This window comes from Drosophila arizonae, chromosome 3, assembly GCF_054131065.1.
Source record: "Drosophila arizonae isolate 15081-1271.41 chromosome 3, UAZ_ARI_1.0, whole genome shotgun sequence".
NCBI classification, from domain to species: Eukaryota; Metazoa; Arthropoda; class Insecta; order Diptera; family Drosophilidae; genus Drosophila; species Drosophila arizonae.
The window spans coordinates 6,953,495-6,972,703 of NC_142923.1; the positions used below are offsets into that span (position 1 = coordinate 6,953,495).

The 19,209-nt window shown below is 40.0% G+C and overlaps 3 protein-coding genes across 18 annotated transcripts in view; 2 read left to right on the plus strand and 1 right to left on the minus strand.

Moving 5' to 3' along the window:
* Window positions 1–14: 14 nt before the first annotated feature.
* Trf (TATA-box binding protein-related factor) lies at window positions 15–1,983 on the plus strand. The gene is made up of 2 exons (XM_018002535.2): window positions 15–283; window positions 338–1,983. Exons 1-2 carry the CDS (start codon window positions 141–143, stop codon window positions 855–857), a joined length of 663 nt encoding a protein of 220 aa, XP_017858024.1. The 5' UTR covers window positions 15–140; the 3' UTR covers window positions 858–1,983.
* On the minus strand, window positions 1,142–12,395 carry Mcr (macroglobulin complement-related). Of its 2 annotated transcripts, none has more exons than XM_089466233.1 (7): window positions 12,191–12,395; window positions 7,041–7,893; window positions 3,135–6,900; window positions 2,874–3,067; window positions 2,639–2,813; window positions 2,388–2,493; window positions 1,142–2,317 (listed from the first exon to the last, which is right to left on the minus strand). In XM_089466233.1, the coding sequence occupies exons 2-7, from the start codon at window positions 7,874–7,876 to the stop codon at window positions 2,106–2,108; spliced, it is 5,289 nt and encodes a 1,762-aa protein (XP_089322359.1). In that variant the 5' UTR covers window positions 7,877–7,893; window positions 12,191–12,395; the 3' UTR covers window positions 1,142–2,105. The 2 variants fall into 2 exon arrangements, with proteins under 2 accessions (XP_089322359.1, XP_017858021.1); XM_018002532.2 differs by having other exon boundaries at window positions 7,041–7,897.
* A 389-nt stretch (window positions 12,396–12,784) lies between these two features.
* Window positions 12,785–19,209, plus strand: part of Bsg (immunoglobulin domain-containing protein Bsg) — a 32,791-nt gene continuing 26,366 nt past the window's right edge. For 3 of the 15 annotated variants that reach the window (XM_089466258.1, XM_089466247.1, XM_089466259.1), the window contains exons 1-2: window positions 12,785–12,938; window positions 18,706–19,209. In XM_089466258.1, the coding sequence (XP_089322384.1) occupies window positions 19,137–19,209 (73 nt within the window). In that variant the 5' untranslated portion in view covers window positions 12,785–12,938; window positions 18,706–19,136. Of the gene's footprint in view, window positions 13,133–13,425; window positions 13,687–16,750; window positions 16,961–18,705 lie in introns of those variants that run through there. The other 12 variants (XM_089466260.1, XM_018002533.2, XM_089466252.1 and 9 more) reach the window with 11 other exon arrangements.

Consider the following 19,209-nt stretch of genomic DNA (forward strand, 5'->3'; position numbering starts at 1 on the left):
CTAAAATGACAGAATTGACATTTGACAATTTTTCGGCTTTCTATTGATAGGACAACACTGTTCAATGCAACGCGTGTTTTTGATTAGCGCTGAATTGCTTGCGACTACATTTCACTTTGTTGAATTGAATTTAAAAAAAAATGCAATTTCATTTCAAAATTGCAGAGCCAGAACCGAATGCTACGGGCGTCCCTAATACTACTAATCCACATAATGCATTACAGCCGCAACAGCCGGCTGTGCTGACTGAGTCCAAAGATGCCCAACATGAAATTAAATTGCAGTAAGTCTTTGCCAATATAACTGTTAATGGAATGAGCTAACTATTTATTTGTAGAAACATCGTGGCTACCTTTTCCGTAGACTGTGAGCTAGATTTGAAAACCATCAATTCGCGCACTCGCAACTCGGAATACACGCCCAAACGCTTTAGAGGAGTCATTATGCGAATGCATTCACCTCGTTGTACCGCTCTGATCTTTCGCACCGGTAAGGTGATTTGCACAGGTGCCCGCAACGAAACCGAGGCGAACATCGGATCCCGGAAATTTGCACGTATTCTACAGAAATTGGGTTTCCCAGTTAAATTTGTCGATTATAAGCTGCAGAATATTGTTGCCACTGTCGATTTGCGTTTTCCCATTCGTTTGGAGAACCTAAATCAGGTGCATGGCCAATTTAGCTCGTATGAGCCGGAAATGTTTCCGGGCCTCATTTACCGCATGGTTAAGCCACGCATTGTCCTGCTCATCTTTGTCAATGGCAAAATTGTGTTTACTGGCGCTAAGTCAAGAAAGGATATCATGGACTGCCTAGAAGCCATATCCCCAATTTTGCTCAGTTTTCGCAAAACGTAGAGCCTATATTCATTTATGTATCCTAAGTTACTTTTAATAATTGTAGCATTTATCGAACAATTTAATATATGGTATTTAACTATTTATACAGAATAGAAATGCGTTGTGTATAAACATAAACACAGACCAATGTGACCACACTTATTTTAATTGCTGTCGCCTGCGGTGCTATGTGCGCAGGCAGTGTGGCCACACTTTATTTTGTTCAATTTATTTACATCTTGTATTCGTCTCTCCATAGCCAGTAAATATTCCGCGCTAATCAATCAAATTCAAAATGCTCGTTAATTTTATTTGTTATATTTATTTTGTCGTTACATAGAAAACGTAAAATACAAAAAAATATTTCACTTTATAGTTTCATTTCATTTCACTTCTCTTACCATAAATGGAGGGACGGAGTTCTTGATTTGAGAGTACATGGCTTTATATATATAGTTCGTATATAATATACAAGAGCAATATCTAAACTGTTTTTGTCAAAAATACAAATACGTATTAAACTTAATCACTAATTAGATTCATTTTGTTGCATTATTTCAAACATAAATGTATTGGACGGTCACTTTCAACTCTAATCATAATCCATTAGCTTTTACAAATAAATTGTTCATTTTAAATATGTAAATAGAAAACTTGATATGCATGCAGTATTCAAAAATATAAAGGTTGTATATATAAACTATCGATTTCTAAAATCTAGTAAAGGCAATTTGTGATATATAAAAGACACATTCTTGTTACATGTTTTTCTTTTTCACTTGACTTTTAAGCTTTCATTTAAAGCGGCTTTTAAAGCGGTTGTCGATAAGGCAAAGAGATTCTTTTCGTGATCCAATTGATACAGCTTACAATATTACTATATATATAACTATATATAAGTTAATGGATTGTGTACATAAAATTTGATATTTCATTCTGTGATTGGTCAAATTACAAACACAATTTGTCCATTTGGATGCGATATTTTTTTCCTTTTGTACATATATCGAGATTACGATTAAAACGTTGATTACAAAATAATAATAAATTGCTAGCAGTTGAACATAAGATAAACGTCTGGACGGAATGCAATTTCGTAAAGAATAAAATTAAAAAAAAAAAAAACATAAAAGAAATAATAGATCCAACTATAAAAACTCAACACTCATTCGAATTCAAAGCTAATAAGCTAAACATAACTTGTGTTTGGTTGTTAGACATGGGTGGGCGACTGCAAGGATGTATGGATGGATGGATTGGCCTCTTCTAGGTGAATAGATGGAGAGCTTGAAGAACTAGATGCGTACGACTGCGCAGCAGATAAATAAATACGCTAAAGAACAATAGCGAGAGCGACATCGACGAACGCCAGCCCATATTATAGATGGAACAGTAGGGGCACTGCGAACTGCCGCACACCTCGCAAATATTTAGCAGATATGTGGGCAAAGCATCGAAGATGGACTCGTTGAAGCGCTCTGTATGGGAGTAATAGAAAGGTATAGTTATTAAATATATATAGTTATAATATTGAGTCTAATTTCTCACCTGGTGCATAGTAGTCATAGATGCGCACGGGCAGGTATCGCGACATATTGGCCACTGGATACCAGCGCTCTACGGTAAAGTTAACGCAAATGTCCTCCTGATCCAGCTATAGATATAATAAAATAATTATGGATAAATTATTGGATAAATGAGATTTTAGCCAATGTAAAGTAAAACACCTAAGAACGAATGTACTCCTTTTCCCTTTGAGAATAAAAGTATGAAAATATATATAAAAGCTCAACACTTACATAATCAAAATAGAAGACAATCTTGCGTTCCAAGTATTTTGCCCGTCGCAAATTGCGCACACGATTGCTCAGTACATAGCTATCCAGCTTCTGCTGCTGTATCCAGTAGCCCGTGGGTATGGCCACATCCAGCACAGCCATACCCGAACGTTCCGATTCCTTGGTGTTTATCCAGCTGGAATGATACACACAGATTATTAAATCAGTTCAGAGCGTGTTAAATTATTGAACTTACTTTTGACAGGCGACGTAGGAGATGTGCGACTGATTTCTGCCATGGAATATGGCATTCGTATGTAATCCAAAGGCTGGAACCGGCGGTTTCGTTTGGAATTTGGCTATATCCACATTGTATTGAACGTGCATCTGCAGTATAGCATAGCCAGCGCCCTTGGCCTGCACCTTAATAGTGCCCCAAGCATCTGGTATCTGTTTGAATAGAGAATTATTATTATCATACTTCCTTTAACTATCTATCTAGATCAGTGCAACCCACCTCAATGCTCTGCAACCTGGCCAAATTGGTATCATCAATGCGCAACTCCTGGGTCTTGCCGCCCTGTGAGGATGCTTCAATCTCCACACTCAACGAGGACACATCACGGATACGTGAACGTACGGTATACTCGACCAAGGCACGCAAGGCTGTGCTCGTGTCCTGCGTGGATGCCCAACCGCCTTCATTCAGACGCTGTGCATTCAACCATCTCACAATGGGTTCCACAAAGAATTCGCGACGTGCCACATAGACCAACAATGCGTATGCCGTCGTCTCGATATTCAGCGAATCGTATTCATACGGCAGTCGCGGCAATGAGAACCACTTTTGATTCTCCAGCTTACGTGGCGGCTGTGGCAACTCCTGATTGCCCCAATACATAAAGTCCCCAATGGTACGTGCATGACGCCGCAATATGCTAAACACATGCTCTGCTATCGGTGAATTACAGAGCTGCAAAGCGTACGCCGTGATTGCGACATCATAGGGCTCCGGCGTTTCTTTCAGGAATTGCATATTTCGTTCAATCCAGGCAACGGCTCGCTGTGTAGCTAAAGCCACACGTGAACCAAGCGTTCCGGACAGATCCTTGACGGTGGCCAGCGTGATCAGTACATGGGAGGTCAAGGTGATATTACGATTCCGTAGACTTGTGTAGCTGGCAAAGTTTGTACGATTTATTTTGCGATCCGGCAGCCAGGTGACCTCATAGAAAGCGCCCTCCGGCGTCTGATGCTGCAGCAGCCAGCGCATGTTCTTCTCAATAATTGTGGCATCGATCCAAATGAAGTTCTCCCACTCGTAGAACGAGGCTTCCTGGAAGATGCGCAAACAGTAGCTGGTCAACCACACCGACGATGCCGAATTATTCCAATCGGAGCGGAACAGCGAGAAGCTGCCGTCAGGACGCATGAAGCTCAATTGTCGCTGGTAGCCAATGTTCATGTGATAGAAGGCATTCCTCTCCAGCGTCTTGTTGCGCTGGTTGATCAGACGCATGTACATAATTGTATAGAGATTCGCAGCAAAGCTGAACGCGTTCTGCTCGGCCGACTCCATTGGCAGATACAGCAGCGAGCTGGCGTTCACGGGCATTGTGGGGAATATGGGTCCAACCACATCACCGACGACAGAGATTCGCGCCCGATTCGAGCCATAGACAAAATACCGATCCACCTGGTAAGGTATCTCCGGTGTCTGGGTCACATTCACGTGCATGTACTCCAGCACATAGGCGCGATTGGAGAGATCCAGCAGAACCGATTGATGGCGATATTGCGGCAAGCCGTCGGATTCGACGTGCAGTGTACGGGTAATCGTATCCGTGCCCAGCAGTGTCGCCACGTGAAGTGTGACATCCACGTCGCCCAGTCGCTGCGGCACCACCGGCACATAAACCACCGTCGTGCCCTGAGCATCCAAATAGATGAAGAACTGATGCTCACCGAAACTCGTTCTCGGATTATAACTGCGCACAATGCCATCCTCTTCCACATGGACAAATTTGTAATCCGGACTGCCATGCAGCACAACCGTCGCCTCAATGGCCGTTGTCATGTAGTTGAAGACCGTGACACGGATGCCCACCTGTTCGCCCTGGCGACATACCGTTGGCATCTCCACATTTATGAAGAACGGCTGCACGCCAACATATTCCAGCGCGCGATTCAGCATGCCAAAGCCCTTGGATGGACTGACGCTGAAAGCGCTGACCATCCAATAGGCGGGACGATCCGGCACATCCACATTAAATATATAACGACCATGCGGACCTATGTTCACATCCTTCCACAGCCAAACGTTCTCGTAGTGCCGCAGCACGCGATTAAAGCGATATTTGCGATAGTTCAAGAGTTCCGTATCATTTTGCACTCGACAGCCGATCTCGTCCGTGCCATCGTCGCAGTCGAATAGGCCATCGCAATGTTTCTCTAGGCGATAGCAACGTCCGCTCAGGCACTCACCATAGCCCAAGGTGCGATTGCAACTCTCCTGCCGGCGTGGCACATAACCGTCCGTGAAGACAATCAATCCATTGTACTCGAACGTGCGATTCGCATCGATGCCGAACGAAGAGGCTGGGAAATAGACAAGCTCATCGGGATTGCCTTCGTGGGAGTACCAAATGCGTTTGTAAGTGCCATTCGTTTGCTCATCGAAATTGGACATTTTGGTGATAATTTTTGCATAGGTCAGCTCGTTGCCCGCCTGCATGGTGTAGAAGGCGCTATCGATGCCAGAGAGACCCACATAGGAGCCCGGTTCACCAAAGATGGCCACCTCAACTTTCTCGCCCGTACGTGCCTTACGATTGTTAATGTAGACCGTGAAATTGTTGCGAGAAATTCCGTTGACGGGGAAGGTTAGAGAGTCGGCCACCACTTGACCCTGCTGGGTGATCTTCCAGACCACCAAAGTTGCCACTGGAGCCATCTCAGCGCTGAGCACCACCGCAATGGTGCGTATACCCTCGATAATGGTTTCTCGATCATTGATCAGGATAACACCCTTGGACATGATGAGGTAGTTGAATTCCTCCAAGTGGAAGTTGGTGCGTATATGGAAGATGATGTACTCTCCCACAACCGGCTGCTCCGTGCTAGTGGTGATCTTGATGTGTTGATTGCGCGGTGAATAGTGTGCGACGAGCAATAACTCAGTTTGAATGCGTTCACCTCGCGGATCTATAAAGACAGCCTGCAGGCGCATATTTTGTACACCATTGAGGAAGTCCCTCGACTGTGGACGATCGTCTAGCTGCAAATCGTGGCGTAAATCAATCTTCACCTCCCAGACGCCTTCCGTTTGCTGGGACATATGCAGGCGCTGAGCGGGCCAATCGCGACGACCGCCGTTGCGGCTCTCCACAAAGCCGCTGACCTCCATCAGTCCCTGACGCAATAAATAGGGATCTATGCGTGATCCATCATGATATTCCACCACTAGGTAGGTAGTGAAGGGCATTGCCGGCTTGAAGACCTGCGGCGATTCACCCAGGAATGCGACACGTAAACTGGAATTGTAGATGCGCGCCACGGAATAGCCGCTGATGATCTCATCGTAGAATTTCTCGCCCACTGTTGCCGTGATGAGCACCTCCATGTTGGCCATATTCGGCACAAGCAGCTCCAATTCACGCAGCGGCCATTTGAAGTCGAAGGTGCCATTGAAGTACCTCAAAAATGGCAAGGTATTGCGATAGCTGCTTGTCCACGAATCATAGCTGTCCAGTACTTCCGGTTTGCGCACCCAGAATGGCCACTCCTCCTCGAATTGATAGCTACGCTCCACAACGTATTGATTGCGATAGAGCAACTCCTGCGACAGATCAACGCCATCCTGCGGCAGCTGACCAGGCACATTAAATTGCTGATTCGGATTTTGATTGGGATTGTTATAGCGCCAGCGATCATTATATAAATTCATTTGCTCCAGCGGCGAGCGACCCAAGCGGAATTTCTCATTAAGCACTTGGTTGCTAAAGTAGCCAATGGGTCGGATGGTGGCCTTCAGTGTTAGATTACCGCGCACGGGCAGACCGCTGGTAAAGTTGGCCATGACCCGTCCATAGATATACGGATCGGTAGTGAAGAAGTACGCCGGCATTGTGACATTGACTTCAAAGCGTGTCTGATAGTATTCCTCGACAGTGAAGTGACTCTCCTCCTTCTGACCCTGGGCAATTACGCGAATTGTCCATTCACCAAATGTGGGCTGATCCGAGAGTTTGTACTCCAGCGAAACGGAGCCCAAATTCGATTGCCTACCAAGAGTGAGAGATACATACAATGAGGGAGTTAGTCAAGATTATGCAGATATTCATCAGCTATTAGATATTTTAATACTAAAAGCTTCATTCAACAAATACCAATTTAGTCTAGGTCAATACTACGTAAAACTTACCTAGACAGCCAACGCTTGAGTATGTGTCCATTGGGATCCAACATGTAGACATCGATGGTATTATCGAAGCCCTTCAGTTCTGTGGTAATCGGTATGGTACGGAATCGCACCGTCTCGCCCTGCATATAGAGCGGCTTGTCGGTCTGCACAAAGATCGTCATCGAGCGTTGCGAGAAGTCAAGTCGCGTATCATTCAGGAAAGCTACGCCTCCAAAGACATCTTGATAGAAACCCTCCACACGTAATCGATAATTTCCCGTTACACTTGTGGGCGGTATTCTCATTAGCAAAGTTTCGGGCACACCCTCCTTGACATCCTTGGAATCGCCACTAACTTGAACGCCATCACACGAGATACTCGCATGGACAGTGATTGGGTATTTCGCTTGAAGTATCGAAACGGAGACCTGATAAATTAGACCAGGGCGCACCATGCGAGAGGCAACAATAAAGTAGGTGGGCTCCCGATTATGCAATGTCTCCAAAAATATGTTCTTCGTATTGTAGGCCGACTTGCCGCGCTGCAAACTGGGCTCGTCATCGCCGTAGCCACCGATGCCCCCTCCCAGGCGCTTGTTATAGTCATCCTGACTGCCCAAATCATTGTAGCTGCCATCATTGCGATATACAGTTGGATTTGGATTCAAATTGGGATTCGTTCCATATAATGGATTATTGTTATCGTATGTCGATGTCGGCTGTGGCAGCAGCGGTTGTTGTTGCTGCTGTTGCTGTTGTTGTTGCTGTTGTTGTAGGTTGTAATAGCTGCCATCGCTTTGTGCTGCAACCAGCTGCAGCAGCAGCAACGCATGCAGCATGTGCCACAAGCGCTGCATCCTCTTCCAAGTAGTGACTGACTAGAAAAAAAGAGGAAGAACACAAATTAGATGAAGTCAATCAATCAATGCGCGAAGTGAAGTGCATCAATTAACAAGTCCCTAATGTATATATGTATATATATACTTTATATATAGCTGCCTGCTTGAGCTGTTTTATCTTGTACGCTGTGCGTGTTTTTCGAGGCTCTTGTTTAGTCTGCTCTGAAAGTTCTTTTCCGCGTGCTGTTCAGGGAACCAAAACAGCAACCGCTAACATAACAGCACCTAGACAAGGCAGAAAAGCGGACATGAACGAAACATGAGTACTGTACGATAGAAGAGAAAGATGGAGTGAGAGGAAGGGAGGTGCAGTGCAGTTCACGCTTGTAGTCAAAGCCTTTATTTTATATGAATTTTATTATTTTATTTATTTATTTTATTCTATTCTAGTCTGCTTATTCAAATTCTTTTAAATATATATTTTTTTTAAATAAATATGTATTTATTCAGCTAGATATTAAATTAAAATTCGTTTATTTTTTACTTTTAGCCAGAACAAATCTATGATAGAGATATACATAAAAGAATGTAAAAAAAAAATTTAACGCATTTAGCACGCTGCACTATGAAGGGTATTAAAATAGGGCAGAGCTTAGCTATTTATAGCAATTCCCAACTGGCAGGAATCATGCTACACTACACACATACATACATATGCACATGTGTGGCACACATACAGCGTAGATTTAGACAACGCACACAGATACATCCACACAGGGATTTACGCTCCCAAAATGCGACATTTAAATGATGTCAAATTTTAAGTTAAATGTCATTTCAAAGTGGGCGCGCAATTAGTCTTTGATATGGGATATGGGATATATGCCAAGCGATTTTCCTGGCAAACGAAGAAAATTCGAAGTAGACTTTACCAAAATTTACGACACATTCCGCAATGCCCCAGTTTAGTATTTGTGCTTGTTGGCATGAGGCCCTAGGCATTAGTTATTGGGAATGCAATAAACAAATGGAAAAGCCTATTCAACATAAATAGAAAATGAAAACAAGCAAATGCCATTATCAATTATTTAGAATTCTCGCAGTAATTGTACATAGTTTGCCCAGTTCAAAAGCCGCTGATTGTCGGTGACGAGTGCTGCCACCCAGTTTATGTTTGCTATAGAATGAATGAAAGGAGAATAGAAGAACTAGAACTTTGTGTTGTTACACAAGATAATCAACAATTTTTGTATCGACAAAGATTTTTTTCAGAAGTATTTTTTAGGAGATAATTCTACTTTCTATTCATAAAACTTTTTTAGATTATTATTATTCATAAATGTACTTTTTACAGATCTCAAGCTAGCTATTATTCGTTATTTGCGTATACATCATTATTTCCTAAAAGGTTTCAACGCTGCTTGCAAGTTTTTAGTGTTATTCTGATAGCCTGCTGAGGGTCATCGCTAACATCGATTATCGCTAAATTCCATTGCGCTCAATTTCCAACAGTAGAGCGTTGCCATCATATTGAATAATCTCATTAAAATGTTGCATACATACATACAGTTTGACACGAAAGTGTTTTCACTTGGGAAAAAAATAGCAATTTTGTTCTTTGACATTAAAAAAAAACTACTAAATGTGATATTTCTAATTTTTTTTAAATTACATTATGTTTTTCAATTTGTTGTCTTACAAAAATAACTTTAAAAAAATTAAAAAACTATTAGCATAGGCTTAAATAACAATAACAACATAAAAGATATTCAAATTCAACTGACACGAAAGTGTTTGCACAAAAATAAAGTATTCAAAATAAGGCACTATTAATTATATTAAGTATCAAAATTAGTATTTAGTATGACCCCCATTGGCTTCAATGACCGCTTCCAACCGTCTACTCATGGAATTGATTAGTTTTTGCACATATTCCACCGGTGTCTTTTCCCATTCCTCTAATATACAGGCTTTCAAATCGCTTTTGTTTGTTGGACGTCGCTTGGCTGTCCTTTTTTTGAGATCAGCCCACAGATTCTCTATGGGATTAAGGTCGGGACTTTGTGCAGGAGTATCCAACACCTTTGCACAATTGTAGAGAAGCCAGCACCTGACTATGTTAGCTTTGTGTTTGGGGTCATTATCTTGGTAAAACCTAAATGTTGGTTTACCATCCCTAAAAAATTCAAACTTGCGGGCACTGGACACTAGATTCGTGCGTAAAATCTCCAAATACTGTTTCGCATCCATTGTACTCTCGATAAAGCACAATTCTCCAACTCCTTTACTAGAAATACACCCCCAGACCATCACTGAAAGTTTTCCGAACTTAATAGTGGGAATTATATTTTTCCGTTCAAGGGCTTTCAACGGCTTTCTCCAAACACGGCTGGGTCCATCGTTGTAATACAACATCATCTTCGTCTCGTCACAAAATATGGTTTCATCCCAATATGAATCCACATGTCCCACATGCAACCTGGCGAATGTTAGACGTCTTTTCTCATGATTCGACGACAACAATGGTTTTTTCCGCGCAACTCGGGATGCAAACTCGTTCCTTTTTAGGGCTCTGCGGACACTTTCGCGGGATATGTCAATACGACATTCTTCCTGCAGCTCCCTGGCAAGCGTTCTGGTCGAAATTGTTGGGCTATCATTAACTTTCCTGGCCAGAATACGCTCGGCCCTATCTGTTAACGCCCGAGGTCGTCCAGTTGAATGTCTTGGCTCCAGTGTTTCATTGTTTTCTGCGCGGCTTAAAATATTGTAAATGGTCCTCTTCGATATTATAAACATTTCTGATATCTCCGCCACTGATTTTCCTATGGAGTGGTTATAATAAACCAATTGAATCATGTCAAATGACAATCGCTTCCCTGGCATTCTTAATTTGTTTAAATTTTTTGAAGATTGAATCGATTCTTACAAAATATGACGAAATTGTTCAGAACATAGCATTAGCCACAGCTGTGCACATTGAAATCGCCGAAAACAACGGTAAATACGAATTTAGCAGTAAGAAGAAATAAAGAATGGCATGTGTGCAAACATTTTCGTGTCAGTTGAATTTGAATATCTTTTATGTTGTTATTGTTATTTAAGCCTATGTTTAAAGTTTTTTAATTTTTTTAAAGGTTTTTTTGTAAGACAACAAATTTAAAAACATAATGTAATTTAAAAAAAAATAGAAATATCACATTTAGTAGTTTTTTTTTAATGTCAAAGAACAAAAATGCTTTTTTTTCCCCATGTGAAAACACTTTCGTGTCAAACTGTACATATACTATTGCTTATCAGGTCTTTCGAAAACTGCGAAATTTAACGCCACTTAAATTCTGACATTGACGAATTGAGTCGTATATTAAAAGGAAAAGCAGCTTATCAAGATCTTAAAAAGAAAAAACACCCCAACCACCAGCATAAGAAACAAAATAATAAAGGACAATATCTGCCCTAGGTAAAAAGACAACATCTGAAGGCAACCATAGAAAAACAAGCATAAAAAGGTGAGGCAAGGATAATTAGGTGCCCGGCAAACAAGCCGCACTTGACCCTCGGCCAAAAAATACAACAAAAAAAGAGAGGGGAAGAACATTTGAAAGGCAGTTGCCGGTAACGAACAAAATAACAAAGCACGCAACACAGAAGATAGTGTCAGTTACCTGTATGAGTGTATGCGTGAGACATGTGCATATGTGTGAGGGTATGCATGTGTGTGTGTGTGTGTATGCTGTCTGCGCAGTGAAGCAGCAGAAGTCGCTGGCCGATGTGGAAAATAAACAGAGAAGAGAAACGGTTATAATAATTCAGTTGAACGCTGCTGCAAGAGCAACGGACAGTGTAATCCACCCTTTTACTGCAGCAGAGAAGCATAGCGCACATGCATACACATACACACATTCCAGCTCACATATATGAATGTAAAGTGGTATTAATTAGTGTAAAGCGAGGGGTAAGGCAGAGCAAAAGTGCAATTGAAGTGCGTACAAGAACTGAGTACACACAAATATGCAAAAACAAAAATTTGAGCAGAGGCTATGAAATTTGAGCGTGGCTTAAATTTCCAATTGGGCAGCAGGTGGCAGACGCTTGTCTTTACCTTTTTTTCCAATGAAAAAGACTGCTGCAGCCATTTTTAAAATAGTTTTGTCTTAGCTAATGCATAAAATAGTTGTTAAAATTTGAAGAGCTTAGGCACAACTATTCAATTTTTGGTCAACGCCCATGTGAGGGCAACAACAACATAATAACAACGCAAGCAGCAGCGCAGGTATTTGAGCAATCATTTTGGGCGGGTCACTCTTGCGAGGCGCTCTGGCCAGCACTCACCCGTTTTATGAATTGATGTGTGCTCGAGCAATGCTGAAAATCGGGCGCATTATTTGTAATAACAAAAGCAACACAAAATATATAACTTTTAACTTAAATGTTAAATTAATGAAACACAAAACCACCAGCACGACGCACGCACACACACGACCCCGCAACGCGATGACTTATGCTAGTGACGTGCAAACAGAAACTGACGTTGGTTATCGCACCACACCCCTATCTATCGCATGCCATGGTTTCACAAATCTATCGATCTTGATTATTACGGTTATTTATTTCAAATCGAATAAATAGATTATTGATAATAATTTAAAGATTGAATATTTGCAATAGTTTTGAAGAAGTCAGGCTGTAAAACAAAATTCAAAATTATTTGCAGCTTTTGAAGCCAATGTTTTATTTTATTGATATCTAGGTATTTCCTAAATTATATGTAAATGAAGTAAAATATTAAATAAATATGTATTAACTAACATTGAAATATTTTGATTGGCTTTTTGTACGGGATATTCGAAACTATCAAAAGCTATCGATATGCGGCATAAGTGCTGGTAAACGATAGTTAAACCGAGTTGATTGATATTTCAGTATTTTTTAGGGCAAATTGTGTGACCAAACTTGAACGGGCAATAAATGCCTACAGTTTCAGGAGTGTGTGTGTGTGTATTGTATGCGTGTGATGTAAGGTCATTCGCGTGAAAATATCAGCGAGGAAAAAATCGAATTTTTGTGTTTTGTGCGCTAGGTAAATTTAAAATGAGTGCAAAATAATGCAGCTAAAAGAAGTGCGGTTATTAAATTAATGAAATTTGTGTATGCTAATGTGCGGTAAGCACGTGCAGAATTGAAATTCTATGCCAACTCAAAAATTATAAAGAGAAGCAGCAGCAGCAGAATACTCATACACTCGCACTCCCACACACACACATGGAAAAGCAGGCAAGCACGCATATACACATACATATATATATACATTTATATATATATGTATATATATATATACTTGAAAGCCGAGGAGCTTGAGCTAGAACCTAGAGTTGTCAACGCTGTCCAAAGAATTTCGTCATTGAGAGTGTCGCGTATTGTGTATGTTTGTGTGTGTGGTGCGTGCCTTGATTGCATATGTGTGCGTGTGTGTGTGTGTGTGTAGTTCTGGTAGTAAAACAAAAAAGAAAGAAAAGCAATCTGCAAAAAAGCTAATAATCAAATAAGTGAATTCCATATTATTTGTTGAAAATATACGGCAGGTGTAATACAGCAGGCTACATCTGGCTAGATCAAATTCGCCAACGCTTGAAAAAATGAAAAACTATTACATAAATAGTACAAAGTGTAAATGTAAATGTTATTGAAAAGCGCAAGGCGAAGGCGCCGCCGCTACTGCTGCTGTGACCGTCGCGCACGCTGTCGTCATCGCGGCTAATAAGAAGAAGAAACAATAAAGAAGAAATAGGAGAAAAAGTGGGAGCAGCTAGCAAAAAAAAAAAAATCCTGTAACTATATTTGCGCTCAATATACTCATTGTTTGCCATTTCTCGATACATACAGACAAATTATATATACACATATACATATTTACACACGCATATATATATATATATATATATATATATATATATATATATATATATATATATATGCATATGTACATGCTTCTATCTCGTGACTTGTAAATGTTGAGTATATTGACTCCTCTCTGGTCACACAAATTAATATTGTGAAAATCAACTAATAATTGCTATTGAGTGTGGGCTGAAGCAAGGGACGCGCGGTTGGTCACACTATATATCTGTGTGTGTGTGTTGTGTATGTATGTGTGCGTGTGTGTGTGTGACCTCGTGTCGGTGTGTCGCGTGCTTGCGCCTGTGTGTGTGTGTGTGCGGCAGCGGCAGGGAGTGTCATGCGTATTTTGCTGCCTCTGCCACGACGAACGCTTCCTATCAACAACAATCTGAATACGCGCTGCTCCTTTGCTCCGAGTTTTATCTTGTTTTCCGTTTTAATCATATGCGGGTTCCGAGAGACAATCACGTCATTCAGCCTGATACACATATACACATACGCACACTATAAAGTCATTTATGTTAACTTTAGAGCTGAGTCGCAGCTGTGTTCGTGTGTATTTGTGTGGGTAGGCGGCCCATCAATTCTATTGTTATTAATATTGTCTTTTCCTCTCATTCGTTTTGAGCTTAATCAATTCAATTAGCGTGTCCACATACTATATATACATACATATGTAACCAAACAAATATTCCTATATGTAAGTTCTTATCCTTATCAATGGGTAAAACTTTATTAAAGAGTGACTTGATGTATGCTACACGAATAATACCAAAATTTTTCGAATTCATATAATAATATTAGAGATGTCACACAAAAAAATTTGTTTGCCGCTAATTAATAATTGGTCAGCAGCATCACATCATCGACTGCGTCAACTTTGTTTTTGTTCCCATTTTCGTAAGTCAGTTAGCTATCGTGTGTGTTTGTATGTGTGAACAGTAAATAAACTATGACCGGGACACTGAGTCATGGCTGCTCGATGACGTTATGCTGCGCTAAAAGGCAATTTGTCTCGCAAGTGGTTTGAACTAGTGCTGCAAAAATATCGGATCGGAATCGTTATAATCGATATTTTCGAATTTTGGCAAAAGATCGATATGGCTTTCTTAGTATCGATATATCGAAAAAATGGTTATTCTTGGCGTTGGTTTTAACTGTGTAAGAAGCGCATTTATTTAATTTTGCTAAATTGTATACAAATTGATTGATTTAATTTAATTGCAATAGAAAGAAAAAAATGGATCAGTTTTTGGGAAGAAAACGTAAGTACAATTGATATATACTATTGGAAAAGCTTGGAATCATAGCTTGTGTGTTTTAGGCGCGGCGAGGGTTGACTCCGATGAAGAAAATAAGACCGTGGGAGCCCCAAAAAAATCCGAAGTGTGGAAATATTTTGAAAAAGGAAAGGATGGTTGTGCGGTGTGCAGAAATTGCTTTAAGGTCTGCAAAACAAGTGGAAATACCACAAGCCTTAAAAATCACTTAACACGCATGCATCCATCGCTGCAAGAGAGTGAATTGGCACCCAAGTCCGGTAGCATTTTGCACTTCGTAAATAAAAAATATGAGACAACGTTCTCTGAGAGCGAGAGGATGTTTAGCAAAGCTGGAATGATTGCTAATTCCAGAAGGGCGTCATTAAAACCGGAAACAGTAAACAAACTAATTTTTTAAAATAAAAACCAATGGGTTTTGTTTTAATTTCTTTTTTTTTCAAACTGTCATGGAGGCAATTGTTTTTGTTATTATTATAATATAATTTTAAGGAGCATAGTGAATTTAAGCTTTAATGAATTGCTGTTTTAGGTTTAAGTTAATGAAAAATAATTTGTTATACGACTTTGTTCGGTTGAATAAATTTGTTTTTGTTTGATGCTGTTGCTTTTATTTTAATCTTGAAATGGTTGCCATTTTATCCATTAAGAAGTCATAATTAATATAAATATTATAATAGATTCTAAGCAAGAAAATTAACATTTAAAAGAAGTGTTCGATATATCGTTTTTATCGATCTTTTTCTCTGAAAATATCGTGAATATCGATATTACGGAATATCGATTATTTTGCAGCACTAGTTTGAACTTTGTCAATAAAATTCAAACTTTATCGAACAAAAAAAAAATATATATATAACTAGCGTCAATCGATATCGAGTTCCGCTAGCAATCGATAACTATCGCGCTCAGCAGGAGTTGAAAAATTGCAAAAATCAAACTTTTTTTTTATAAAAAAAGTTAATTGTATGCTCGCTCGCACACATACAAAAAGCAGCGGTAATCAATGTTGAGTTCGGTTGAGAATCGATGCGACTTGAGCTATCGTGCTCAACAGAATTTGCAAAATGTTGACCAAAAATACATTATGAATTAGTATTGTTATTGTATTATCGTGCGTTGGGTTTATGAGTGCGCGCGCCTCTTTTGTGTTTTTTTCTTTTTTTTAGCTTAGCAGCTACCCAGCAAAAATCATGTTGAAACTACTGCCAACCGCTTTCAGGCAGCTCATCAGTGCCACTGCCGTCGCTTCCCTCCACCCCCTGCAGACGTAACTGTAGTCGCTCTTAGTCCATTGCTGCGATACGTGAACGTTTTACGTTGTTGCCGACTTGTATGTTTGTATTAAAATACTGCAATGAGCTCTTTATCATAATTATGTACGTATGTATGTATGTGTGTCAAAATGTATGTATGAGTATGTGTGGAATATGCGTATAAATTGTGACGGAAACATTCAGTGCGAATGCCGCCGCATGCACGTCGTTGCGGGGTAAACAAACTGCCGTTGCTCTGCAGCAGCTGCCGGCGTCTCAGTCGGCGTTGCTGCCTCTGCTTTTGCTGATAACACTGCTGACAAACGAATTTCAATCTAAAAGCAATAGCAAAAACAATGAGCTAAGAACAAATCCGTACGGCTTTTATCAGTCAGCCATGACGACGTCGCCGTCGACGCCGTCGCCTTTGGCCGAGTAAGCGTCAGCCTGTTATTTTTGCTCTTCTCTTCTTTTTTTGCCTACTCGCTCGCTTGGTGCACAGCGGCCAGTTCAGTCTGCTCGCTGATTTCGTTGCGTTACGTTTACGCTTGCTTACGTTGCTGCTGTGTTCCGTTCTGTTGTGTTCCGTGTCCGATTTTTCGCTATTTCTTTTGGTCAGTGTCTAGTATTAGATCTAGACGCCAGTCAGTTCGTTAATTTTTAAAAGTGTATGAAACTAAATGGAAATATATCTAAGAAAAAAATAAATAAAAAGGAATGAAGTACCAAATTTAGTTTGAGCTTTGACTCATATCTGAGTGCGTTTGCTTTTGAGCATTTTGCATGGACGTCAATGTGGCATATTTCAATTTTTAGTTTGCTAGCCAAAAATTCCTCGACCCCCAGTTTCGCTGCGTGCCTGTTCTTGAATGTGAATGTCTTTCTGTGCCTGTGTGTGTGTGTATGTGTGTATGAAAGAAAGAAAAAGAGCTTTTGGCTACGCATGTAAATGAATAACGTCAAAAAAAATTAACGCGACAAACATAAGAAATTAGCAAAGAAGGTGCAGCTGAATGCTGTTTGCCTCTAGACCCCTTTCCCTGCCCAAGCCATTGCGCTGTTAGCACGTGTGCAGCATATAATGCTGACGTCGATAAAAAAAAGTAGGGAGAGAGAAAGAGAGACAATGAGTGTAAGAATTATATTTAGTTGAATTCCCGTTTAGTTTTTATGATGTTGCTTCTGCTTTTTCACATCCTTGAGTTAGCTTCTCTTTCTCGCTCTCGCTCACGCACTTAAAGACGCCGCGAGCATTTCTCTCTGTATGCGTTCGTTTTATTTTGAATTTATGTATTTTTATACCCTGAACCCATTTTCAATGGGAAATCAGGGTATAATGGTTTTGTTGAAATGTATGTAACAGGGAGAAGGAGGCGTGGCAGACCCCACAAAGTATATATATTCTTGATCAGGGTGACGAGCTGAGTTGATTTGGCCCTGTCCGTCTGTCTGTCCGTCTGTCCGTCTGTCCGTCTGTCCGTCTGTCCGTCTGTCCGTCTGTCCGTCTGTCCGTATGTATGAACGCGTCGATTTCAGAAGATATAAGAGCTAGAGACTTCAAATTTTTTTTAGAATGTCCGTAATTACAGCGCGCATATCAAGTTTATCATTAAAATTCGATAACTCATCCCGATCTTTTTTATCGATAAAAAACCTTATCGAAAACCAGTTATAAAATTATATCTTCTACACCTTTATTGCTAGAGTCTCCAAATTTTTAATGTATACTTATATGCAATTTATACAATTTCGGTTTTTGTTAAAATTTACCCCCCACCCTTAAATTCACCCCCTCACCCTCACTTTTGTAAAAAGCGTATTTCAAATACTAGAGACTTGTGCTTTGGCAATTACATGCATATCCATGTTATTATCATAATCTGAAAGTTTCATGAAGATCGTACGTCCATAAAAAAAGTTATTAAACAATTAAGTTCTCATAGTAAGCGCACACTGCAGCCCATGCGTGTTTATGCGTGGGTGCTTGTGTGTGTATGTGTTTGTGTATGTGTGTGTATGTGTTTGTGTATGTGTGTGTGTATGTGTATGTGTGTGTATGCGCTTGTGTATGTATGCGTGTGTGTGTGTGTATGTGTGTCTGTATGCGTGTGTGTGTATGTATGCCTGTGTGTGTGTGTGTGCGTGTTTCTTGTGTAAGCTGAAAGACGCGAAAAATTATTGAAATATCTATTGCTCCAAGGGTTCAGGGGATCTCGTAGTCGAGCAGTCTCGACTAGAGCTTTCTTACTTGTTAAATTTTGTGCAAGAAGCATAAAATTCAAAGTGAGCCAAACGAGAAGAAAGCCAAAAAACGAAAAAAGAAAATAAAAATATATAAAATTGACAAAGAAACAAAACGAAATTGTTTATTTTAAAAAAATAATCTTTTCTCTACATCTATAAAACAAAATAGCGACGAGAAACAAGAACAAAAGCTGGAGCTGTTTAAATAAAGAGAAAGAGCAAAAAGAGAAGAATCGTCAGAACAAAACACAAAAATAACAAACCAACCAACCAACCAACAAACAACATCAACTAATATCAAATTTAATGATAAGCATAATTAATTACAACAAATTAAAATCGTATATTTAAAGCTATACATAAAGTAATATTAATAATGATCTAGTAAGTTAATCATAAAGTACAAAAAAAGCATAAATATAAAAAGTAAATAATAAACAAGCAACAACAAATATAATTAATCAGCGGAATTAGTTAAAGCAAATTTAATATGCAAGCAATTTGAAACGACAACAACCACAATAACAACCAACAACCAATAAAATAATTACAACAATTCAACAACACAAGCAACAACAACAACACGGATCAATACCAAAGATGGAGGCAAAATTCTTGGCTAGCGCTCTTTCATTCCTCTCGATATTTTTAGCGGTTCATGCTCAATCATTTG